The sequence below is a fragment of the Haemorhous mexicanus genome, chromosome 8 (assembly GCF_027477595.1).
Source record: "Haemorhous mexicanus isolate bHaeMex1 chromosome 8, bHaeMex1.pri, whole genome shotgun sequence".
NCBI lineage: Eukaryota > Metazoa > Chordata > Aves > Passeriformes > Fringillidae > Haemorhous > Haemorhous mexicanus.
Genome location: NC_082348.1, coordinates 23,873,595 through 23,900,638, shown reverse-complemented (window position 1 = coordinate 23,900,638; position 27,044 = coordinate 23,873,595). Strand labels below are relative to the sequence as shown.

Sequence of the window (27,044 nt, the reverse complement as noted above, 5' to 3'; positions counted from 1 at the left end):
GCAAAGAATTAGGCCTAGGCAGGATCATTTCATCTGACTTATTCTCTAGGTATTGGCCTCTTGTGGTGTGCTGTGTATGAGGGGACTAGCCAGGCCCTGCAGATGGATGGATCACATTTTCTATCACATTCTTTACCGTTGTCTCTGGGCATCTTGCAAACATTAATTGATTTACTAGATTTTTCAATAGAAGTATTTCCCATTATCCCTCTCTCTGAAAGATACTCAAATCACTCATACTCAGGGTTAAAAAGTGTAGTTGAAAACAGGGCTGATTACTAAATCAGCATGATCCCACAGATACAAAATTAGACAAGACAATCAGGAGTTTCCTGCCATTGACATTTGTGTGAACTCTGGCAAGGTCACTGATCTCCTCCTGGACTTCCCTACCTGTAAATAAGTGTAGCAATGCCTATTTCAGTGTTGAAGTGTCTATTCCAGCCCATTAAACACTTTGGGGTATAAAGTCAGGCTGGTTAAATGGGTGATAATTTAAGTGCTTGCAGCCTCTCTTATTGCTTGCACACCAGCACATCAGTTAGTCAACATCAGAGGTTTTATTTTTATTATTCAGGATACTAGATTTAGCTTAAATGCTGAAATTTAAATAAATCAGGGACTTTCAGCAAAGAACAATGAAGAGTAAGTTACGTCCCATTCCTTCCTGAAAATCTAAATTTGCCCAGATTAAAAATATATTTTGTGAGCCCAAACTGCTGCTTGCATAAGGAACAAAACCTGACATCAGTAGCTTTGTTGTGTTTCAGGTCTTGATCCTGAGAATGTGCACAACTCCAAGCTGGCTCTCACATTTAGTGTTCTGAGTGATGTGACACTAAAACTGTCAGAACTGCAACATTTACAGCCCTTCCCTTCACCCAGCAGCCTTTATATCACAGGCAGCTTTGGGATGAGGACTGGTCCTGTACGGAGTTGGAGAAACCATTCGTATCCTCAGGGCAAATAGTGCCAGTGAGAAGCATCAGACAGTGTGGGCATTTAAGAACAACCTGTAAAATCACCAAAACAAACCATTTTCCAAATCAGTAAGCAGAGATTGGCAAGTAACCTGAGGGACTGAAAGGGACAAGCTCCAGGCAGGAGCCAGGAAGTGTTTAATGTGAGTTGTGAGCTGAAGGGAAAGGTGCAGCTGGCTGGAGGTGAAGTTTGGGCAATGGTTGCATTTTGGCACGAGTTTCTTTTTGAGGGCAGAAGGAGGAGCACATGCTAATTTCTGACAGGTATTTTGATGGATAATACTCCGTCAAGAATATAGATTTTTAAGGAGAGATGACAAGGAATGGGAACAAGGGAAGCCTAAATCCCAGAATGCCATAGCCTGAGGCAGAGAGGATAAAACAAACAAACCCTCTATGTACAGAGGATGAGGAGGAGGAGAAAGGGGAGCATGGAAGGTAGATAGAAGAGCTTGTGAGTAACTGAAGTAGTAATGAGAGACAGGGACATTGTGCCAACAGCAAAAGGGGAAATTTAGGGATGACAGAGAGCAGAGCTGGAGTGCAGTGTGGGCTGGAGCTCAGTCAGCAGTTTTCTGCCTGGTCATAAACTTGGTCTAACTGAAGGATTACATTAAAAATTGTGTGAACACTTTTCCTTGGACAAAGAGGGGTTTTCCAGTGTAACTTATAATGCTTCATAAAGTTACTTTTTAAAGCAGTTTAAATGGTTAATGAAAGCATGTTTTTACAGCAGTCTTACTAGGAAAGCATGCTTGTGAGAGTAAATGAAAGCAAGAATTAGTGCTCTCCCTGCAAGAGGCCAGTACTGGCACCAAGAGATCATGTAGATCTCCGTGACAACAGATTTTATTGTGAGAATGGAAGGTACAAGGTAAGAAAAAAGATCATCAGTTACCAACTGCAAACCAGAAATCTCCACCACTGGAAGTCAAGCAAGCCATGCATCTCCCAGTCCCCTCTCAAATGTATTGACAATTATAAACTGAATTTCTTTAGTGAACTCTTAGAGCATCAAGCCATCTTGAGAAGGGTCAGGAAATAACCAGATGCTAAATCAGAAATATCAGAATGTGATATCACTGGATTCACAGGGCAGAGTGAAATCTCTGATTTGTCTGCTCTGCTGAGTACTGTGCAGGCAGGACTCAGCTCACAAAAGTATCTCAGTTACACAGAATGAGCAATTCACTTATCATGTTTATAACTCAGCAATTAGATCATGGAGAGTGTGAAGAGATCAGCTGTGTCTCTAAAATATGAAACAAACCCCTAGCTCTCAGCAGGTAACTTCTTCCTACAGATTGCTCTTTATGGGGCCAGAAGGGAAAAAAATAATATTCCACTTTCCTTCCTTACAGACCATAACATTGTTCACAGAACACAATATAGCTGTATTGTATTTCAAATCTCAACATGCAGCTTTTTTCCAGTGTAACTTATTCTAGGCTGCTCTAATTACTAACAGGACTCTAATCAGTCAAGTAATTTCTTGACAGTTTTTGTGGTTTTGTTTTTAAGAGGCATACTATAAATCATATGAAGACCTGAGAATGGGTTTGTACATACCCAAGTGGAGGTAAGTCAAACCAAGACTGGAGCCTTGTTTAGAGACTTCTTTACACCCTTGCTGAGGAAAAAGCAGTCGAGGGCTTTCCCTTGTGCTGGGTGAATAATGTTTGAGCCTAGTGTGAGCCTTACCTCACATAGGCTGGAGCATCACCTGGCAAAATAAACAGGATTTAGGGCTTTTTTTTCTGTATCCTCAGATAAATAAATATGCACTGAAGGGTTCAGCCTAAAAGGTATTCCCATCAATCCAGACCTGTGCACACACTTTCTGAAACAAAGCCTGAGTTTTTTAAGGAAAGTCACTTCTGAGAGCCCAGCTGCCTGCACAGACCTTCCAGAATCAGAGCTCTAAGCTTTGGCCTTCACCCAGAGCAAACCCTCATCCACTTGCAGGGAAACCTGCAGCACCTGGCCCTGGGTATGCTGCCAAAAGAGGTAGAGGAAGCCCCAGGGGGTTGTGTCCCAAGCAGGGCTGTCAGCAGAGCTCTGAATCCTCCCTGGCACATCCCCCAGCTGATCTGGGGGCTGACTCCCCCAAAGGTGTCCTCATCTGGAGCCAGAGGAAGGAGGATGGTTGTGGCTGGAAAGGAATCTGCTTGGTGGTGCAGATCCCTCCTTCCATGGATCTCCTCTGCTGTGCAAACACCGTGTCCCTGCTGGGGGAAGCTCTGGGGTCATTTTAGAGGGAGATCAAAGCTCCTCTGCCTTGCTTCTCCCCCTGGACAGTGTTAATGCACTCAGGGCAGCCATGCAGGCAGAGGGGTGACCTGTTTGAAAGGAGCTGGCCTCTGATGTCACCCATGGCTCTGCAGAGGTCTCATCCAGCAAAGGCTTATCTCATCCAGATAAGTACCCTGCTTGCTTCCCCCCAGCAAGAGCAAATAAAAGCCTTTTCTGAGGGGTTTCAGTCAGGCACTGCAGAAACAGAACAAGTCAGAGAGGCCAGTTTTTACACAAAAGAAACTCAGCAAGAGGCTGGTATAATTGTTGGAGAAAGCTTCTTGTAGTGAGTTTGGGATTTTCATTGGGAAAACATAGCTGAGCAGATAAAAATCACAGGGGGCTGATAGATTTGGACTCAGGCAGTTTTAGAAATATAAAACCAGAAAAGAATCCCTCATTCTCCTGCCATTTAGTGGCAGAAAAAGATGAAATTTTCTAAAAATTATTTTTTGGTCATTTCATCTTTCAATTTTTCCATCACTAAAAGAAAAGAAATATTTTTTGATCTTCCAGTTTACCTCAATGGTGTTTGACCACCACAATCTGTGTTAGTCATTGGCATTTGTAACACAAGCTCACTGAACTCTGATTTAGAAGTTGACTGACCTAATACTTGTTTTTTCTGCTATCACACCTACTTTTCCTTTCTTCTAGAAGACATAAGAAGATCAAAAAGTATTTAATGTTTTCTTTTTGCCGTAGTCCTAACGACCTATTGCCACATCAGCTAGCATCTCATCACTTTTTACTGAACCACTGAGGTAGGAAAAGGAAAAAAAATTCAGAAAAGACCATCATACAAATGCTTACATAGCTAATTGTTTGATTTTCACTTGCTGGTTTTTATTTGCCAGTGTTTATCAATGAGAACTCGACTATGGGTTTAGATGTCATTACATTTAATTACAAAGAAATATCCTGCTAAGCCCTCCTGGAGTGAGGATGTGTTCCTGAAAATATTCCCACTGCAGAGCAGCTCATTAGATGCCGAGTGCAGCTGCTGTGGCAGGCAGAGCTGGGAGCTCTGCTCCCCTCCTCACTCAAGTGCTGACAGCAGAGAGCTGCTGCTGCTGCATCCCACTCACTCATCAGCATCTGAATTACTGCCTGGCCCTTCAGGGAGCACTAATAACAAGATTTGTATAGCAAGCATTAATGAAAACATAGGGCAGAGAGGAATTTGCTATACACAGAGGCATTTGCATGCCTATCTGCCCTGTCAGGAGCCTGCAGCTCAGGTGTGTGGCTTGGGGAAGGTCCCACACTGTGCTGACAGCACTGTCACCCAGGGACCTCTTGTCCCTCTGTCCCAGAGATCACAGCTCAGCTTTTCCCAGCTAGCTCCTGTCTGTAACCAGCCCTTCCCTTTGTACTTCATCAAAATACTGCAGGCCAAATGAATCTGCTCTTTGGACATTTAAATTTCTTTTCCCAGGTAAATCAGTCTTCTGAGCTGTGTATTTCCCACCTTCAATATTCAAGTAGCCATTGCTAGTACTGAGAGTAGGGGCTGCAATCTCCTTTGTTAGACCAAATCCTTCCTCGTGGTGCTCAAAGTCAGCCACTAAATGGAAAGAACAATCATCATTTTCCTCCTGATGCACACAGCAGCATCTGATCCAAACATCTCTGATCATACTGAATCTAAGAACCCACTTTAAGCTGCACAGCCATAAGATTATGAAATAAAACATAAGCTGCACAGCCATAAGAATATGAAACAAAAGCACCTTTCACAAGATACATGGATCAAAATTTCTTTACAACTTGCATTCTGGTAAACATAATCTACTTTGGAAGAAGCTGGAGACGTTGCAAACCTCAGCTGTGAATCTGAATGTATTTGTTTACATCACATGATTCTCAGAAAGGAATTATACTGCCTGATTCACCACCTTGTTATTCCAGCTTCATGCCAGACTCATGGAAATCAGTCTCATTTCACTGGCATGAAACTGGAATACAAGAGTGATGAATAAGGTCTGCAGCCTCACCACAGAGCAATCATGAATTATTACAACAAGCACAAAAGTCATCCTTCTCCTGAGCATTTTTGTGCCAAATTTTTCATTCTCTCTCCCTAAAATACATGATCAATATTAATATAAGTCAAACTCTAAACAAGTACCATAAAACAAATATATCTTCTCAAAATATATTTTGAAAAAGAATTAAAATTTGATTATATTCTCCCTTCTTAAAAAAGGACTTACTTTTCTGCCTCTTGCCTTGGTGTTACATTTCTGCCTGACTTTGTGGCCTTCCAGTTGCTGCCAGCTCTGTAAGGTTTTATCCTGACTTTGACCAGACACAAAATGGGTTTTGTGGAAAAAGCTGTCATGAAAAGAATAGTTCCATGCAGAATCTTCTTTTTCTGGAACACAAGAGACCCTGTCCTGCTCCATGAGAGAGGGTCAGGTGAGCAAGGCACTGGGAACAGAGTTCCTGATGTGAAGTCCTGGACAGGGGGACAATTCCAGAGCTGGCAGGTCTTCCCAGGGAGATAACCAACCCAGGGAGAAACATGCATGAAATAAACATTCTGTTTGGGCAGCTAATGTAAAGATTTGCTTTAATTCCCAATATAAACAATTTCTTCTAGTTGCTTTCTAAGCAGCACAAACTCCTCTTTGGTGAAGAAAATGGAGACAACTTCCAAAGAATGACTGACTAAATAAGATTAACCAGGAGCACGTAAGTACTTCATTTTTTCTTTTGATCTCTCAGATGAGACATTTTCTGGACCAAACAAAATTCTCTGACTAAATTTCCAGGAGTGACTCTGAGCCAAACTTTTCATGCAATTTGCAGCTGACCAGTGTGGACTTCTGGCATCAGAGCTGAGAGGAGCCTCTGGCAGGACCCCAGGGTGTCACTGAGGGCAGGAGCTCTGGGTCAGGGTTTGCCTCCTTTGAAGCTCCCTAAAATTTACTCATCACAAAGAGTGATGAGTAAATTAAACTTATTTAACAGCAAAGTATTTCTTTCTGTTTCCAGCATGACAGAGTTGAGCTCAATCAGAAATCTGGGGTGTCTGCTATGCTCTGAGCCTTGGCCAAGAGGAGTTCATCAGTGCCTGGTGCTGCTGGGTGTTAAGGGGAGCTGAGGGTTGTTACAGGCAAAATGAGTCCCGTGGGAGTCCAACACATGCTCAGTGCAAATCCTGCACCAGCAAAGCCAGCTGGGCAAAGGGGAATGCTGGAGAGAAGTGAAAGACAATCATTTCATCACTGACTTTATCAGCTCATAAGCAACAGCAAGGTTTGCAATTTAAGAGTCAGTATTTTATCCTATAGATACAGCATGAACTGGTCAAAAGAAAAAAAGAGAAAGGACAAAATACTTTTCCATTTACTAAATAGTTCTAGAGTTAGTTCAACTGGGAAAGAACTTCAGCTGTACATGAATTGCCTCCTAGTCAAAACTCTTGCTCATTTTCTAGACTAAGTAATAACAGTCATCTCCATATTCACTACACCATTGAAGGGCCAGGTTAATGCATTCAAATAAGTGAAAATAAATGAGACAAACTGAAGAAAACTGCTGAGATTACTGATGGGAAATTTAAAATTCTATCAGGAAAGCTGTTGGTAAACTCAGGTCTCAAAATGAGTAAAGTAAGACTTAAAAGATATGTGATGGTCTACATATGACTCTTTTATGCACAGCTACTTAGAATGATTAAAATCTCCCATTTAGATTGAAACACACATTAGGAAAAAAAAAAAATCCTGATTCTTGCAGCAAATAAATGTAAACCAGGATGATACAGATTTTCTGGCATGAACCAGAAGGGAACTGGACAGCCATCATTTCTGGGTGCCCCAAACAGTGCTGGAGGCCAAACTAAACTACAAGGAAACCTTAGAAAATTAGACTTTCACAGACATACAGAACGAGGCAAAGGACCAAGACTGCAAGGCAGACCTAAATCACAAAATGCTGTCTCAAAGCTGCCCAGCTGTGTGAAGGAGAACTCACCTCATTGAGAGGTTACAGTGGCACAGGGGCTATTCTGACCTGACAGACATCAATAAAGACTGCAGTTGTGCTGAATGGACCAAGGGCAGCTTCCACACTCACAGCACACTCTCACCTGGCCTGAAACCTGGCAGTGAGAGACAAGACTCTCTTGAAGGAAATAGGAGAGCAGTGGAGATAAGACAGGAGAAGTTGCCAGCAAATACTCAGAGAAACAGGTTCAAGGAGCAGAAACACGAGTCTGCAATGAGTGTCCCCAAGCAAAACAAACTGCCAGACTACTACATTTCTTATTAATGATTGCTGCTGTTTAACCAAATGCACCCAACACTCAAAAAACTTCCCAAGCAACTTGCAATTATTTTTGTACATTGATGGACTCATAAAAGTGTTATTAGTTTGTGAAAAGACTTAACAGTGTCAATAAGTACTTTCAAATACTCAAGGAAGAAAAGTGCCTTGGGCAGACAGCTGTGAGTCCATCAGTAACACTGCCCAGTGTTTGTAAAGTGCTGCTTCCCATCTGCTTGCTTGCTCTAGCTTCAGTCTGTGCTCAAATGACTGAAGATCTAAACACAATACTGAGGCAAAGATCATGAAGTAAAATTCTTTATTACCAGAAATACAGTGCTAGCAAATCCCAGGATAAACTTTTAAACCATTTTCTAATAACTTCATGTGCAGGAATCAGTTGTGATGGAAAATGGCTGATAACTGACCTGCCCATCTCAGTCTTTGTATCAGTGCTACAGCTGCAAATGCCATCACTGTCAGTGGCTCCTTTCTTGGCTGGGAGCTGTAGGAATATTCTAAGCTCTAAAATAAAAACCAGCAGCAGCAGCCAAAACCAAAGAAACCCCAGGCAAACATTTCTTAGCATGCTGTAGCTCACAAAACCATTAAAAAATGCATCCTATCTGAATGTGTTTGTGCATTCTGGAAAGTGACATTTGCCATGGGAGAAGAAAACCTACAAAACAATAAAATTTTCCCTTAGCCAGTGATTATTATTGCTGTCTTAGCAATTTCCTTCCTTTTGGAATAATACCTCAAGGATTTCAGTAAGAATGCTCTGTAAAGCTAGTCCTGGCCAACTGCTTGTGGCTTGCTTGTGGTTAGAATGCACATGCAGAGAGTTCCTCACATGCATGTATCATCTTACATGGGAATCAAGTCAGCTACTAATAATAGCTCTCCTTGGGGGTTAGGACCCTTTTTTACAAGAAAAAAAAAAAAAAAAAAAGGAAATAGCAGTTTTGTAAAGCCATTGCTGGGTTTTCCAAGCTTTCAAAGAGTCAGCAAAACCAGGTTCCATAATCTCATTTTTGCCTTAAGCACAGCTAGGTGGGCTGGAACAGCCCAGGGCAATCCTTGTTAGCTCAGAATAAGTCAGCTGTAATTTCCAAAGGCATTTGTCAGAATTTCTACTAATATTCATACATACCAGGGACAGAGGGGACTGTGGCTTTGGTTTTATACATCTCCATCTGTACTGCCACAGTCAGAAACACCTTGCTGTGATTCCTTTGGAATGAGCCTCATGCTCCTAAGGGATGTGCTGCCCACATTAAAGCCTGAGTCACACACCAGAATTTCAGAGGGCTTGAGAGCCCTCCTCTGAACAGTGACATCCTGCTTGCTGTCTACTGCATCTCAAAACAGACAGTAAATACCTAATGCTGGTCAGCATCAAAAATCTTCCTGGTCACAATCCTTTAAAGGGAAAACTCTTTTTTCTCCCTACCCCCTGTTCTTCCCCCCCGTTTAGTTCATCAGTACAATTCCACTTGGAAAAGACAAGGACACAAACCAGCACTTAGTAGGACAAAGGTGTTGCTCTCAAACCAGCCTGGCTCTCAGGATGGCCCCTGATTGTGCAGCTGTCCTGCAGATCCTAACACAAAAGGGAAAAGGCAGAGCAAACACTTCAGCTGATGCCAGGGAAGCTGCTCTGTGGAGGTGGCCAAGGAAAGGGCAGGACAGGCTCAGCTAAATCTTTGCTTTCTACCTGAGAACAGCCATGGCAGGAACTCCAGCAGGGCTTGAAGGGAATGCTGTCCCTGCCTGTCCCTGAGTGTGCAGTCAGTGCAGAAATGTGCCCAGGGACCAGGATGAGCCACACTGTAGGGTGCAGTGGAGCTCACTGCTGTGTTGAACTTTCAACCTGCCTTGCTCCTGTTCATTTTCTGTGTGACTTTGCTTGTCTTACCAGAATGAAGGACACGGCCTCAGGTAAAAAACACAACCTTTACAATGCTCCTTCATCTGCTTAACACTGCTGACTCTTTTAGTGCAGTTTGGTTCCACAAGAGGAATAATACCAAGACATCAGTTCTCTGTGGGACATCTGCATGCTGGGTATCCCATGGGAAACGTGAACAAAGAAGGAGCAGGTCACTGTGCTTCATTCTGCTGCTCTGATAGTCTCTTGATCCTCCAGGAAAGACATTTGAGAAAAAAATCAGAAGTGATTTTAGATACAGACACAGGAATATGAAGCTTTGAAGGGGAGAAGGAGAAAACAGAGCTCCTTTCAATAGACACACAGCTTAAATCCACGCCAGAACTGCTTTGGTTACTGTAAAAAGAGACTCCACTGGTCCATCAGATCTTGTTTCCACCAGCTGATGACACAGGCAGCTCAGACTCACAGGAAAGCAAAGCTGAGCTCTGCAGCTCCCTGCACTCTTGCTGAGTTTCTGCAGCCTTCTGCAGCTGGCAAAGCCTTTCAGGACTGAGAGGTTCAATTTGTTCAGTCTCTGCTAGCTTTAGGTCCAGATTCATTAAATTCACACTTTTGGTGTAATTTGAAGTGCAGTTTCAACTTCAGTAATGCCACATAAAGAGTTAAAATCTGTCTCTAAGAGCTCAATAAATGGGCTACCTTGATTGATGCTTTAAGTGCAAGCCCTTCCCAATATTCTGAACATAATGAGGTTAGTGCTAAGAGCTGGCCTCTCTCTCATCTATCTGCATTATCTATTTATTCTGCACACGTCACCATGGTAAGTGAGGGCTGCATTAAGTACTAAATAGCAGAGGTCAGAAAAACCCTGTGTTGTATTCTTTTCCCCTCAGCAAGGCTGAAACATCTATTAATGGATTTTAGTTTATTGCCTGTTGTGAACTAAAAAATACATTGAAAATATCAATACTAGCACATTATTGAAGTTTGATTTAAACATAATCTCAAAAAACCTCTCTTGATATTCTTATTTCAAAAATTTTGTCTTATAATATTTAAATAGACTCAATTTCAAATATTCTCTGAATTTTTTTTACATTAAACAGCCCTCCCCCCCAAAAAAACCAGAATCTGTGCCACAGGCTAAACCAGACATATTTTGATCCAGAGCCTTTTTTTAAAATGGCATCAGCATCCCAAATTTTATGCTCATGTACAGTATTAAAGATGGCTTAATTATTTTGACTATAAGAAGTCATTACACCTAGGCACTTCATTTTTTAACTAGAAAACTCACCATCTATTCCAAATTCTCAGCAAAAGAAACTGAGGTGAGTAAGCATTTGGCAGAGTGCAAATCTGTGAGGAGCTCCTCTTTACAGAGAGCAAAATGTTTAACCTTCTGGGTGCAATGAAGTTAGGATCTGTCCAGCTGACTTCCTGAGCAGCCCAGGCAGCCCTGCCCGGGGCTGCTCCCTGCCAGGGCACGGCTCTGTCCTGCTGTTCTCACCGAGCTGATAACAAATGCAAACATTCCAAAGGCTTATCAGGCCTGACCCTGACTGATCAAGCAGCTGGGGAGCTGTAATGTGAAGCCATGTCTATTAAAAATCATTTGCAAATAATCTCCTGGGGTGGAAGGAGGCTGTTTCTATGGTGCTTTTGTATAAGGAAGGAGGAAAACAGACGAAGAGTACAAAGTTCAGCCCCTAAAAATACCACATTCACTCTCAGATAGTTCCAGGGACATTGACCCTTCCAACACAAAACCAGTGGGAGGCAGGGAGCAGGAGGAACAAGTGGAATCACTTGTGGTGCACATTAGGAGTTTAGCTGCACTGGTAAATAAAAAATTATTTCAATTCATTTCTTGGGTATTCAAGGCTGGAACAGGAGTAATGGATTAATGCAATTCCATCCATACTGGGAGTAAGTAAATCTTTTGGGGTTTTGGTTTCATGCCTTCTCAGCTGCACCACTTCTCTGATGTAGGCACGAATCTGAGTCCTGGTTGTGAATATCCAACCTCTATTTCCATCCTCCAGAGCTTTCCCGGGAGGTGTTTGCACCCTGGGCTGCCCCACCTCACAGAGGGACAGTAGGCTCTGCTGGGTGGGAGTGACTCCTTCCTGTTTTGACCTAATTTACTCACTTCAGCCAACTAGGAGAAACCAGTTTGTATGGGTCACGGAAAATGTACCTGCACAATCAATAAACACTGAAAATGAAGGAAGCATGGATAAAAACAAACATGAAAAATTCAGTAAAATAAGTGAATGTTGACCAGAACATGCAAAACAGCTTTTTGTTTTGACTGTCCCTGTGTGACTGTCAGACCCTTCACTGTTTACTGACTCTAGAGGCAGCCCAGACTCTATCTGGCCTCTATATGAAATAGCACATATTTCTTACTGTTTCACACTGTATGGTTTACACAACTGCTAAAATACTCGCAGGGAATGTTTAAATTTGTGAATTACTGTGTTCAGGACAGCAAAACCTGTGCAAACACAGCTGGCTGCTTTGGTGATAACCCTCAGTCCAGGCAGAGCACTGCTCACTGCATCCCAGCCAGCTGCTGTCCTTCCTGCACTGCAGGGAGCGTGACAACTCTGCTGACAAGGGATGGCAGTGACATATAAAACCCTCATCCTCTCATGAAAATGGAGCATCTTCATCAAATGGAACGTTTTCATGAATGCTGAAAAAAAAATCTCTTTTCAAAATTGATTGTTTCTTTCTGGAGCCTGTGAGCTGTTCCTTCTGGGCTGAATAAAGAACAGCTCATGCACAGGTTCTTGACATTTTTTTCTTTTTCTTGAATTTTTCAAGTCCTTGAGCTTGCCTTTTAGTATTTATGGAGTCTGTGTTCACACTGCATATGGGTGAGGGACTTTTGCTGTGCCTTGTCCCAGGGAATTCTGTGGGTCTGAACTGCAGAGTGAATTCAGAGTAACCCAGATGAAAAAGCAGGTGAGCAAAGTGTGTACAGGTAAGAAAGAGGGATGCTGCCTGCCACTGAACAGTTGCAGTCCCACGTCACCCTGCAAACAGCAGGCTAATTTCAAGCACAGACATTTTTATCTCTGTCCTGGAGCCCCTATCACCTGTCAGGTCTTACACAGTGTTTACTTTACATATTTCATTGTGTACCTGTGTCAGATAGTCCTACCCAGCACAGGCTGAAAGCACAGGAAGGCCCTCACTGCCCTGGCAAGACAGAGATCTCTGAACACCCTGGGGCCATTGGTAATGCACTCTGGGCTATGCCAGCCCTCTGCTGTGAGGGGACACAAATGGTTTTCATTGCTTTCTGAAGCACCTCCACACACTCCTGGGATGATATAAAAGAGACAGAATACTTAAATGGCATACACATTTAGTGTATAGAAAGACCAACTAGTTTGACCAAAAAAAAAAAAAAAATACAGCTAATGACAGTTTTTATTCATGTACTGCTTTTTTGACTGCTCTATTACCACATTAGAAGCCTGAAATTGCAATTGAAAACAGCTGCTATTTGGCTTATTCACTCTCTAGCTCTTGGACCAAAGTAAGCAGTATGTCCTACCAGAATCTCAACAGTTTGAAAAACATATCAGTTTCCATGGACTCTGAGACCAAGAGTCTTCTGCTGAGATTTTTCCCTGGGAAGGTACAGCAGACCTGCTTGGCAATGCTCAGAAACACCTGCCTCCCACTAAGCAGGTCTTTTCTTGAGCTCAGTTTATTTTGTCTTGGAAGAAAAAAAAAAAAAGTGATCATTAGATCTAAACCCAAGCACATTCATTCACCTAGAAGCATGATCCAACTAATATTAGTCACAAACCTTAATGCTGGGCAAAGTGACTCACATTAATCCCATCAAGAATGTGCTGCTGGTACAGTTTGCATCAGCAGAAAAGCACATCTGGCTGTGGTAATGAGATTTATCGTGCAGGCAAAGTCCAGGAGTGTCTAAAACCAATTTAGCACTAAAACCTCAACTGCTTTGGGTTGTCATGGCATTGACAAAGGTGTAAGGACAGATTTTCCTCCACCACTCACCTGGCTGTGTTGTTTGCTGCTGCACTAAATACTGGCACTGCCCATGAGGCATCTCAGCAGAGCTCTGGGGAGGTGACAGTGAGCTGAAAGGCAGATCCTTTCTGGATTACCAAACATCAGCTAGGAATGAGAAAGCAAAACTGCTGATGCGAGCACCTCCCTTGTTCAGAGCCAGGTACAGATTGCTTTTCTTCCAGTTATGATTTCCAGCTCTCAGTAAGCTCAGATGGGCTGTGCTATACTGGGAAGGCATGCTTTATATTGCTTTTGCAGTGATAATATGTCCTTACTGCTTTGAAATGAGGTTTGCAAAGCCCAGAAAGGCAGCTGTATTTCTAAACACAGAGTAACATTTACATTACCAGCAAGGAAGTCAAAACAGGCAGCAAAGCAGAAAGGGGAGTTGGAAACAGCAAATACATAGAAAATTTAGATGATACACAAAAGTTTATCCTGATGTTTACCCACACTCCAATGCTTCAAGAAGACTGAACACTTTGACATAAGTTGAAGAGCCTTTGCCAGCCAGACTGTTTGATGTTGTGTTGGCTCTGTGACAAAGCCAGTGTGTGCAGGAATGCTGGCACTGCTCTCTGATCAAAGCGAGCCCTAATGGCATTAAACCTGAGCTGTGGTCTGACCTGCTTTCTTCCCTCTGCCATCACTTCTTTGCTCTGCCACCAGCTTTTCCTTGAGCTGTTGCATTACAATATTCTGCTGTTTTAAAGCATGCTCAGATGCTTATTTCAGCTAATAAGAATTGATATTCCTATATTTTCTGCTATGCTGGGCATGGAGACAGGAGGTTGGGCATAAGCAGAAAAGGCTGCTTGTGATGGTGATGCTCAGTTCCTGCTGAAGTTCTCCAAGGATATTGCAAGGGGAAAAGGAGGCAGGAGAGCTTTAACAATTTTTGGATTAGACGCTTGTGTAGTGAAATAGTTAAATGTGTCTTTAAAACTAAGCATGTGCTTATGCTCCTTTTATAAAAGGCAGGTGTAGAGCAACTGTGGCTACAGCAGGATGTGAGAGGGTCACCCCAGTAGCCCATACACCACCCTCACAGGATGGGATGCTGCCCATTTGTGTAGCTCTCTCACTTTGTACTTGTCTTTGCCTTCACAGATAGTGAAAGGGTCTTATAATTTCCAATAAAAGTAACCTGCTTTGCTATTACAAAATCAAACATCAGATGCTCAGAAAATCCAGCTCCACTGCTGGCAACTGAAGCACAATAGATTAAAGTGATTTTATAACTCAAGTCTCAGTTTGCTAGTGCTAGTTTCTCTGCTCCAATGGGACACAACCCATCTAAGAGCATTTTACAGGTAGAGTTAAGGGTTTCTTCCTGGCTATGTTGTTTCACAAGGTCATCTTGTCCACTGCAATCACTGCTGCTGCTGGAGCTCAAGTCTCTCTTTTGCTGACTGTGATTGCACCTATGCATGATGCCAGCCAGAGTGGGCATGAGGGAATGTGAGAGTCAGTGATGCTACAGGCTGCACAGGAGCTCCTGTAGTCACAGTTACCACCTGCCTTTAAAACATTCAGTGTGGTCTAACACTGCCTTCTTGAAAGCAAGGAAGTCAAGCAGACTCTTCTAAGAGTTTTTGAGCAGCTGTCATTGGTTGAAATGACTTAGGCCTAGTAGATATTCCATCTTCACTTTATAGCACAATTGACCTGACCTAAATAGGTGAAGACATATCCCTACCAAAGCTGTAACAGGCAGCAAGGATGGATGAAAAGACTTAACAGAAAACAACTTTTAGATCTTTTACAGAAGAACTCAAGCTGAATTTATTATGAAGTTCTTAAATGTCCAAACACATTTTATTGCCTTCTGGTTTCCAGATGGGTGTGCATCCAGAACACCAGAACACCACAAATATGCTGCTTTTTCTTCCCCAGCTGCAATCAGAAGCAGCTGTAACAGAAGGCTATGGAAAAGTCTGATTCTTAGAGTATGCCTGTCTCTGGTTCTCAAAAAAAAGAGAAATTTAGATAATTTGAATAAACTTTGTAGGGGCATCCAAACATTTAGGATTGCATTAGGACATGTATTTCAAACTCTTGGAAGCATATCCTCCACTAGCTCCTTGCTCCTAATGAAGGAAGTGGAATGCTCCAGTGGGTAATTCAAGGAACAAGGCTCTCATTTAGCCCAGCTCTAATAAAATAGGGTGGCTCTGTCAGTATCACTGGAATTCTCTACTGCTCAGTTTTCCCATTGTTCTAGGGAATCACACTTCTAAAGCAATTGTTGGATTATCAGGTTAGCACCCCTACTTTTTTTTTTTTTTAAATTAACTGCATCCATTTGCAGCGATGAATTTACTATTGTAGGAGACAAATTTTATTCAGCATCCCCCTGAATTCTACTCAAAATCCAGTCACTGATCAGCATTTTGGGGTTTAATCAGCAAGGTGCCAAGAGGCCCTAGGACCAGCTGACTCTGAAAGTTGAAGGCACACAACCATCTCAGAAGCTGTACAGCACCTTGCAAGGTGAAGACCACAAGGGCTTTATTTGGTATTTGCACATCCATTTGTAATCCTATTGTCTGCCTTGCCAAGCTGGCTTTGCAGTCCTTTTACTGCACACACCCTGTCCAAAACACTTGCCCATGTGAAGGAAGTGACCCCCATGGAAATCTGCATGAGCCTCGTGGGGAAGGGCAGGAAAATGAAGCTGCTTTTAAAGTTTTAATTTTTATCTGGCTTTATGGAAAATTTTAAATCAGGACAAATTTATAATTTAGCCAAATAATAAATTCATTAATATTAGCCCCCAGTATCTAGAAAGAACAAATCATATCTAAATAAACAAATCTAAATAAGTGAAGACAAATGCTAACTCATGGGCTTATATGGAAGCTGGCTGAAACCTGCAGCAATCCTGACTCATAATAAAAATGATTTATTTAAAGACTCATTATGAACATTGCAGGAAAGGTGATAACAGACATGTACCACTTTGTTTACAGTAAAATTTCCTGTAAATTAAAGAGTTCTTATTCTTTGTTTGGTTTTGATTTGGTATTGTACCAAGTATCTGTTTATAAAAGGAAATATGACGGTACAAAGCATGCAAAGTGAATTGCAGCAGAGATTAACAGTGAAGGTGAATTTGCTTTAAATTAAGTCCTAGCAACACAGACAGTGTAGATCCCACTATTATCCTATGTAGGTAAAGAAAATCAGTTGAAAGCAGATCTTTCATGCACCATTTTTGAGAGCTGAGCTACCTGAAGTTCAGGACAGAAATCTACTCTCCAAAAGAATTTAAAAAAATATTCAGGTGACTAAGAGATATGGCAGGAAAAAATAAATGTTGCAAAGCACAACAAAGGAAAAGTCTGATATAAAGCAGGCACTGTGTTCCAAGGGATTAAGTATTGAGGATTTTGTCCCTTTTTGTGGATTTTTTTTGTTTATAACACTCCCTAAACAGCTTATGAAGGAATCTTTCTGAAGTCATGTTTATATGACGAAGTATGTCTCAACCTCAAATCATCCCATCCCACAGGGAATCTTCTGTGGGGACTCCTGGATGAAGATAATGTACTCACAGTTGGAAAGGAATCATGAAAAAACACATTACATGTTTTATCAGGAAACTAGAAGAGAATCTGCTCTGTAGAAACAGCTCCTTGGGTTGAATGCACGCTGGACCCAGCCTGGTATCTCCAGGGATCAGACTTCAGGGGTCTCCAGGCTTTCCACCCATGGAAAGAAAATACTTGTGGATGGAAGAATTTCATCTGGGTCACAGCAATTCTCCTTCTACATACAACCAAGATTGACATGGAGGATAAAACTGTGAAATCAATGACATCATCTGAAGGCCAGGAGCTACCTGTGTTCGTGGGGTTTACAAAGATCTGTGGTTTGGTATTTAGAGCTAAAAATTTAGACCTAAAAAATAAATGCTGGATTTTAAAAGTCATGTAATTAATCAAACCAGTTTGCAGCCAGTCCTGTGTATACAAGCTCAGGGGTGTAGAAGGTGTGCTAGCACTCACCTGGGGGCATGTGTTCATTCATGATGACGAGGGATGCTGGCGTGGGCCTTCTTTTCCTGATCTGTACAGGTATAAACCAAGGACAGTCATTAGGGCCCATCAGTTGCCACACACACAAAGCAAAGCAAATAATCTGTCTGGTCTCCTCCAGAGTACAGAGCAGGCAAAGTTAGAAAGGAAACTATTTAAAGAACAGCAGCACTTTACTGCTTACTGAGAGCTTGTCTGGTCTGACAGCAATCAGGGTCATGCTGCTGCTTGCTCAGGGAGACCAAAGGCATGGGGAGAGCTGGCCAAAATACCTTTGGGATTTGTAATCCTCTTGACTTCAGTTTTTTGGACATGTTTTGCTGAAAAATATCAGCCATATCTTAAAATATTGACACTTAGCTTTGCATCAGGGAGATGATTTCATAGTTTCTGAGCTTGTATGTGCAAATACCTAGTACTGCCATAGTTCTCTCAAGTAATAACTAATAATGTTTTGCAAGTGCATTTCGGAGTTTTGCAGGTGTGAACTCATGTTTCTTAACTCTTGTCAGAGGTGTTACCACAGTAACAGTTCTTTAACTAAAAATACTCCAGTATTTAAGACCTTAAAGAGAGTATTTCCAATACAACAGATTTTACATACCAATACATAGTCCTGAATTGTATACAATTCTTCAGAGTTTATCTGGGTAACTACTTTTGTTCCATTAACAGTGGCTGAACTACATGGTATTGGAATACCCTCTTGTAAAGCACATATTTGCACTGAAAGCTTTGTGTTACTTCACAAAAGCCTCCGGGCCTGAATTTCTATTGAATTTAAGACAGGGACCAGGAGCATTTAAGCTAGAAACCATTCTGACACAAAACCTCAATGTCAGTGCATTTGTTCTTTTTTATTTGCTGAGCCAACATCTGTATTTAGCTAGGTTCAAATTTTGCTTTCAGAGGTGTAAATGGAAAGTTACATCATCAGGGTTAATGGGTTTATTCTAGATTAGTGTAACTGTAGCTGACTGTAGAATTTACTATTTTAATTTCATCACACACCCACAGCGAAACTGTATAGCACTTGGAATCAAACTCACAACACACACAAAAAAAAAAAAAAACCTGCCCATAAATACCAGGCAGAAAATAGGCTACAGCATTTCAGCAGCCATGGGAATTCCAGGAAATCCTAATCCTATGATTCTCACAGATTTCAGAAAAACACCAGAACACATTCTGCTTGAATCCATTGCAGAACTGTTCTGTAAGGTATGGACAGCTTCCCAGCTCAGACGTGCCTGCAGGCAGAATGAGGACCCACAACAATTCTTTTCTGCACCCTTCTGATATTTCACATTTAATGGTCACTCCCAACTTTTCTGGAAAAAGTCTCTGCCTTTTAAGAGACACAACATCAGTGTATTCAGGAAACCAGATGACTGTCCTAAAGGTTCAAATAATTTCATAGCTCCTGGTGTGGAACTTTCAAGGTTATAATATTCCCCTGGTGTCACCTAAAATCAGATGTACCCAGACAGAAGCAAATGCTGAGGACAACTTGCACAGAGAGAAATATACTGGGTCACCTAATTAAGATTTATAGAGTTTTCTCACAAGACTGCCTGTGACCTTTTATTAGGCACATCTACACATAACTGTACACAGTAATAGGTGTCTTTTCCTCCTTAGACATCAGTACTGAGATACATATATGAATATATTTATATATATCAGTAATACATATATTATTATGTGTGTCTTTTGGGAGTGAGTTAAAACCTAAATAGCACACATATTATTCCAACAAGGACATAAGTACAGCATATTTCCACATGTATGTATTTTTCAGGCACATAAAACACTGTAAAAATGACTTAAAGACTGTAAAAAATCACGAGAAACCCAGGAAGTAACTGAAATGACGACTATTGTGCAAAACATTAATTGTATTTTCCCATGTTAAATGAAAGGTAAATAAGATGTTTTCCCAATCTTTCTGTTAGGCATCTATTATGAACTTCATGCTTTGCTTTATGTACATATAATACACTTGGATTGATTTGTTGAGAATGCATTCATTGAGCGGATTTATGTGAAATGTAAGTGTTAGGGTAGAAGTGCAGTTACAGAAAAGGCACAATATACATCAATAAACCTACCCCAGGTGAAGAAGCCTTATTCTGGCTAGAGGACATACCCTTCTCCCTCTTTATCAAACACCACTATAACCTCCAGAGTACTTAATCTAGCATAAGCTAGAATTATACAGAAGCTAGAAAAGCCTTTAGGCCACAAGTACCCCTTGTGCCCACCCCCATCCTGCCCCATTCCCACCCCATTCCCTGGAAACAGCCAAGGAAACCCATCCTCCTTACCTGCTCAGCTGCCTCAGGGTCTATCTGGCTCTGGAACAGGGGCACAGCAAACTGTATTTTTTTGGGGCTGTTGGGCTCCATGGCGATGCTGAGCTGAGGCAGGCGAGGGCAGAGCCTGGAGCTGAGGCTGGCTCCGTCCCCGGGCCGGGCTGGAGCTCCGCAGGAACAGCTGTAGCTCCCGACTTAGCCCGGGAATCTGCGCCAGCCCAGCGACTCCCGTACTCCACATCCACAGAGATGCCACTGCCTTGCCTATTTTCTTCTTTTTTTTTTTTTTTTTCCCTCTCCCCTCTCTTCAGCAGCCCTTCAGATCCTCTCAGCAGAAAGCTGAAAGGAACAATAAGCTAATTGTGCACCGGCTCACTTCCACATATGCCAAGCACTCACTCAGGAGCTAATTGAAAATGCAATACTAGCACGGCACGGCCTGGAGCCTGGGGATTTGAAAAAGAGGAGCTCTCCACTGTACATTACTGACTGGCTGCTCAGAAGTGCAATGCAAGCTCCCTCTGAGTATTGCTGATGGGCTCTTAATTATTGATGGAATCAGGAAGTTTTCAGATTTTGGGGGTGGAGGTAGCAGAAGGGGTGGATTCAAAAATTCCGTCTCTGTTACAGTGTGCCAGAACCACTCTCCTCTTTGCACATATCAAACGATCCCCTTCGCTCTTTCGGATATTTTTTTAATCCTACAGTTTTACTAAATCTTACAGGAAGATTTTTGGTAATGATGCTGCAGAGTTGTCCACAATTTCATGACATTTCTCTGGTGGGTTTGCAACTTAGGCCTGGTTTTCACATTTAGGCTGTGATTTCTTTTGGTGGGCTCCAGCCCACGTGGCTCCAGATACTGAGAACACTCCCATTTGAGCCAGCTCTCCGGGCTCCCTCGTGCTGAGCACATCAACAGGCATCTCATTCTATCAAGTAAAGCAGAATATAGTGTTTACTCAAGATTACATCTTCTCTCCATTGACTCTAGAAAAAGGAAGGATGATTCAGGCTAGTTAAACCACTTTTGGATGACTAAAATTCAGGCTAAATCCTACCTAATGGTACAAAATCTGTGCCTCATTCCAAGACCAGGAAAATAATTTGGTCAATTGTATCAATAGTACTCCTTTCTGTATAATTGTTTTTGATTTGGAATGGCATGTTAATTCAAAATAAGTGCGTGAAACAACATCCAGCAATCACTGACCTAACCTACCTCTTTGCAAAACTCAGAGGAATTTGAAAATGTTCTTTGTTCAGGCCACTGAGAGCACTAAGGATTTTCACAGTTCACCACAAGCTTATTGAGTCACTGAGTTCTTTCCCACCTGTGCCAGTGGAGGAGGCGGGGAAGGAGTGAGGATTGTGGGTGAGAGCAATGCACTGGCCATACACACAGAACAAACCAGCAAGTCAGACATGAAATACTTGTTTGGCTTTGATTTTTGCAAATTAAACCCATGGCACACTAGTGGAACACCGGGCTGCTTCTGAACAGAGGCAAGCACACAAGCTAGCTGGTTGGGCAAGGACCTGATACAGCTTAGGAAGGGAGGATAAACTTTAATCTAAGGATCCAGTTGGCTCCATGATCAAAAATAACTCTCCATGAGGGCCAAAATTCCCCTCCTCATCCAAATCAAAGCAACTGTGAACCATAGTGGATTCCAGCTGACAGCTAGTAGCTGGCAACTTTCCTGTTCAATTTCTTGTGATAGTTTAGGTGGGAATAACTTAAACTTTTGAATCACAGAAGAGTTTGATTGGTCAGGACCTTCTGGAGATACTTGATCCCACCACCTCTGCCTGAGACTAGGCTATTCTGGGACCTCTCTGTCTGAACCTGAATGTTTTTGGTGCTTAAGTGAAATGCTTAGCTTCATTTTCCACAGCAAATGAAAGAGATGCACAAAACACTGATATTCAGTGTTTCATATGCCCATTTTTAAGCCTCTACTATTCCTACAATGACAAAACATAATTTGTTTTATAGACTTCCACAGTTAGAGTGCAATTGTGAAAGTTGTGGTGGCACAATGAAGTCTAAGGCACTAAAGTAGGAGAGGCACACTCTGCTTTCAGCAGGACAATTAGAGAGTTGTTTTCAGGACAGTCTAATTATCCAATTTCACAGTTCCTTCATGCACAGAGGGGCCATTATCAAGGACACCTTCAGACATACCAGGGACATACACACACCCACATACACCTGGGGGAGGACATAAGCAGGGATCTGAAGTTGAGGCTTTCCTCTTGATCTTTGATACTTGAAAGAAAATAACGTTTGTTTTTGCTGTGAGATACGGTGAGAAAAATGTTTTCCAGATGCATTGCTACCATAAGTATTAATATATTGTATATTTTAAATATCAAGTTTCTCTAGAAAATACCTGTTTTTCATAAAATGTCTATTCTAGATGTCTATGAAACTTCATGTATTAAATTGTACAAAGGCAATTCTAATATATGTTACCGATCACAGGAGCTGTAATTATCACTGCAAAGGCTTAACATTTCTTATGTTAATGATAAAATAATTTTATAAACCATACTCAGACAGTAAAAATTTATTAAAATATTAAGTGCTCAAAGGATTATAACAGCGTGTTTCAGCTCCAGATTGCTGGACATTGCTGTCCAAAGGAATCATGTCTCAAATGCATCTTTATTAATGGTATATAAGAAACAAGCTGAGCAACCCTAAAAAAAACCCAAACCAACAAAACCACTTTTTGGCAGCTTCTGAAGGGAGACAGACAGCAGGACAGACCAAAACACAAGGACTAATTCTTAATGGGGCTGGCTAGGACTGGGAGACAGCCCCCCCAATGATGTGATGTGGAAGCATTTGCTTCCTGCAGCTTTTCTCCCTGGGCCCAACTGGAGCTGCAGCCCAGCCATCTTCACATGCACTAACACAGTAACAGTATTTTTAAAATAGTATAAGGGGCATAGTGAGGGAGCACTCAGCTATAGCATTTCAGGATGCCTACCTTGGCTCCCTCTTACACCAATTTGCAGCATTAGAAGTCTGCAGCAATCTGTGCTGGCATTTTCTATAGACTGCATCATAGTCTGGGGAGAGCAGAAACACTTAAGTACTGACACATCCTTCTAGTTCATCTTCTGTTTTTAGTGCACTCCCCACTCTTCAGTTTCAGATGCCTTCACGATTCAGCTAAAACTATGATGGAGTTAAAAATAAGAACTGTCCAAGATCTTTCCTTCCTGTGTCAGTCACTATGTTCTGGTATGAAGCACTGCCTTTTAACACACCCTGCAGTAGGGATGAGCTATGGAAGGGCTCGTGGCAAAGTTCCTGCTCGAGCTATTTCCCCTGGTGTCTAGGAAAGGTTTTTATCTCATTTCCAGCCAAAGACAAAGCTTCTGGGATGGCAATTCCAGGGTGATGGTTCTGCACTTTTTGCACAATTTTTGCTGTGTCTCTGATCTGCCTCAGCTCCTCTGGTGCAGTCAGAGACCACTGCAGCATCACTCTGGAGAGGAGAGCTGGAGTCCCTTGTAAAACAAACCTGCTCAAGGCTTTGGCTCCTAAATTCACCAGTGCAGAGAAGCACCAAGCTGCAGCACCCTGATCCAACAGGGGGCCTTTGCAGAGCAAGCTTGGACCTGGCAATTCTTCCAGCGTGTCTCAGACACAACTGCAGCCACTGATGTGTGAGTGATTTAACAAAGATATGTTGACCTGTGCTTTCCCTGGGCTCTCCAGCTGACCCTCTCCTCACAGAAACATGTCCTCAGCATGTTGCTGGGCAGCCCCAGCAGCATCAGAGGGAGAAACACTGCAGAGCACTCTGGCTTTCTGCTACAGCCAAAAGGGCTTCCATGTGCCCCTTCCTTCTGCCTTTTTCTAAAAAACTGATGAACAGCTTCTTCCCTGCCTTTGCCCAGACATGGGCACCAGTTTGCCCTTTGGGTCTCTGCACTGTGCCTCATTCATGGGTGCTTAAATCAGATAGAAGCCTTCCAAGAATAAAAAATTACATATTCAAAATGACGCTGACATTTTCCGTTCCCAACAGCATTGCAAACAGGGTGACTCCCACTGAGCTGCTGGAAACACAGTGTGCTATTTATGTATAGAAAATGCAAAGAGTCTAAAATTTGCCAGGGAGGTAAAATGCAGAGCAGATCTCATCTGCCTCATGAGTACCAAGTGCTGCCACAGCCAGGTCGAGGAGAAGAACAGAAAATCTTTCTGAGCAGTGAGAGAGTCAGTGGGACATTCAGTGAGAGCTGTTGGCCTGGAAACAGTCTAACCCAAATTTCCATTGCCAGTTCTTATCCATAGGGTATCAGGTTTGGACTTGTTTATGTACTAACTATGTATGTGGATACATAAAGCCTAGATAAGTAAAAAGATACAGCCATTTCTATTTATACAAGCTCTTTAGTTAAGATAATAAATAATTCCTCAGCAGTAGGGTTTTAATCAGAATCAGTTTAAAGTTACTTTATCTGAGCACAGAAGATCTCACACTTTCTATTCCAGTCTTCCTCTGAAATTCACAGCTCTCCACACTTTGAAGTAATGTACAAACATTTACTGCTAAATCCCATCCACCACCATCAATACAATACACACATCCAGAACACAGGAAAGGAGCTGGATTAACGGGACATGACCTGAGCAGACAGTCAAAGGATTCTTGCCTAATATGGACTATAGCTCAATAATGCAGGAAGCAAAACTCTGGTACTGATTTTAGGAGGGTATTTCAGCAGGAAAAGATGCTACAATTTGCTTCCTTACCACGAACAGGGTAAATCTAATACATCTTTCAATAAACAAAACTGTGTCGTGTACATAGGTTTTAGAATGAAATTATATTACGTTATTTCCATATTAAATCTTTAATGCAAAAGTTGCCTGACTATATCACTGAATTAAACAACTGAAATATAAAATTCAGTTGTTACTGTAAATTTTTTTTAAACAAAAGTTAAAATATAGAACACATAGAAGATAAACCAAGGAATGACCTTCCACAGTTTCAGAGTCCGAGTTAGAAAACTCCTGTGCAAACACACATTCCCAGGCAGAAAACGAAAAGTGACCAAGTACCTGTAAAAGCTCAGCATGCCAATTTCAGAACATGTTCTTAAATTTTTGAATTTGAGACTCTTCAGATGGCCCTTCATTCTTGCCTCCTCCTCCCGATCTTAGAACATGCTAGACCAAAAGATATCACAACAATCCTCAAGGTCCTGCCTGTAGCATCTGCAAGGAAGGGACAGAGATACACCTGACAGGATCTGGGTTTTGGTGACCTGGGCAAGGTGTCTGGGGCACAATTGTTTGTTACTTCCTATACAGGTGTTGGGAGTAGCAGGAATGGGGCTGCTCCATGAGTAGGGACAAGCCAGGAGCCAAGGCTCAGTGGGATACCTGGTATATATAATTATCACACTGCCTAAGCAGGACCCACCTTTCCTAAATCCATGCTGGCTGGGCTTGATCCTTTGGCTGTCCTCTATGTGTCATGAGATTGAACTCAAGTCAATCTGATCCATAACCTTCTCTGGCACTGAGGTCAGCCTGACAGGCCTCTACTTCCCAGCATTCTCCTTCCAACACTTCTTGCAGGTGAGTGTCACATTGGGCAGTCTCCAGCTGGGACTTTTCTGGTTAACCAGAACTGATGACAGATGATGGAGAGTGGCTTGGCAAGCTCTTCCACCAGCTCCCTCAGTACCCTGGAGTGAATCCCACCTGGCCCTGCAGACTTGTGGGTGTTTACATGGCACAACAGGTCACTAAATGCTTCTTCCCAGGTGCATGGGGCCTGTTCTGCTCCCTGTCTACCAGCTCAGGGGGCTGATTGCCTAGAGGATAACTGGTCTGTCTGCTAAAGACTGAGGGAAAGAAGGCATTAACTACCCCAGCCTTTTCTTCATCCTTGGTGACAATTTTACCCCCCCCGCCACATCCAATAATTGATGGAGCTTTTATTCATTCTGCCTCTTATTGCCAATGTACTTACAAAAACACTTTTTAGTGTCTTTCACAGCAGTGGCCAGATTAAGTTCTAGCTGAGCTTTTGCCTTATAATTTTTTTCTACATGACCTAATGACGCCCTTGTGCTCTTCCTGAGTTGCCTGCTCCTTATTTCAGTCTCTCTTTTGTCCTGAGTTCCAGTAAAAGCTCCCTGTTCAGCCAAGCCAGTCTTCTTCCCCACCAGCTCTTCTTTCAGCACATGGGATGGCCTGCTCCTGCATCTTTGCAATTTCCTTCTTAAAGTATATTCAGCCTTGCTGGACCCCTTGGCTATTAAGGACTGATTCCCACTGACACTCTCTGAACCAGTGTCCTGAACAGGCCAAAGTCTGCGCTCTACAATTCAAGGCAGAGGTTCTGTTGACCCCTCTCCTTAATTCACCATGTCATTTTGTGGTTCTGTGGTTGAAAGCTGTCTTGAGCAGAGCATCTCCCACCAGCCCTTCTTTGCAAACGGATCTAGTGGGGCACCACCCCTTGCAGCCTCACTTACCAATTGTGTAAGGAAGTTCTCTTCTGCACACTCCAGAACTGCCCCCTCCCCTCTGCTGGAGATATCTGGGAAGATAAAGCCTCCCACAAGAACACGGGCCAACAACCATGAAATATCAGCCAGGCACTTATCAAACAGTTCATCTGCTGCCTCATCCTGGGTGGTCTGTAACAGACTCCCACCAAGACTTTTGCCTTGCTGGCCTTCCCTCCACAGGCACTCAACCTTACCATCACTACCCTTAGCTGTGCACAGAACAAACACTCCCTAAGTACAGAGCCACCCTGCTGCCTCTGCCTCCTCGCTCGTCCCTTCCAAAGAGCTTACAGCCACCACTGCAGCCCTCCAGCCACACAAGTCATCCCAGCACATTTCTGTGAGGGACACAATGTCATGGCTGTCCTGCTGCACAATGGCTTCCAGTCCTCTTCCTGCTTGTTCCTGGCACTGTGTGCATTGGTGCAGAAGCACGTCAGCTGAGCTATCGAGTCCGCCCCAGCACTGGCACGCTGCCCCAGGCCCACCTCTACTGAGCCTGCTCTTATCTCCCCCTTCCAAGCCAGCTTAAAGCCCTCTCAAATCACCACCAGGGAACCCAACCTGTCTCCAGCAAGCCTGGTGCCACACGGACCAACCCATGACTGAAAAAGCCAAAATGCCACCAGTG

The 27,044-nt window shown here is 42.6% G+C and overlaps 1 protein-coding gene across 1 annotated transcript in view; it reads right to left on the bottom strand.

The window, feature by feature from the left end:
* The window catches only part of PPP1R1C (protein phosphatase 1 regulatory inhibitor subunit 1C), a 47,309-nt gene extending 26,149 nt beyond the window's left edge, over nucleotides 1-21,160 (bottom strand). Inside the window, 3 exon segments of the mRNA XM_059853216.1 lie at nucleotides 17,514-17,574; nucleotides 19,871-19,994; nucleotides 19,996-21,160. Of these exon segments, the coding sequence (XP_059709199.1) occupies nucleotides 17,514-17,574; nucleotides 19,871-19,994; nucleotides 19,996-20,099 (289 nt within the window). The 5' untranslated portion in view covers nucleotides 20,100-21,160.
* Between the last annotated feature and the right edge of the window lie 5,884 nt (nucleotides 21,161-27,044).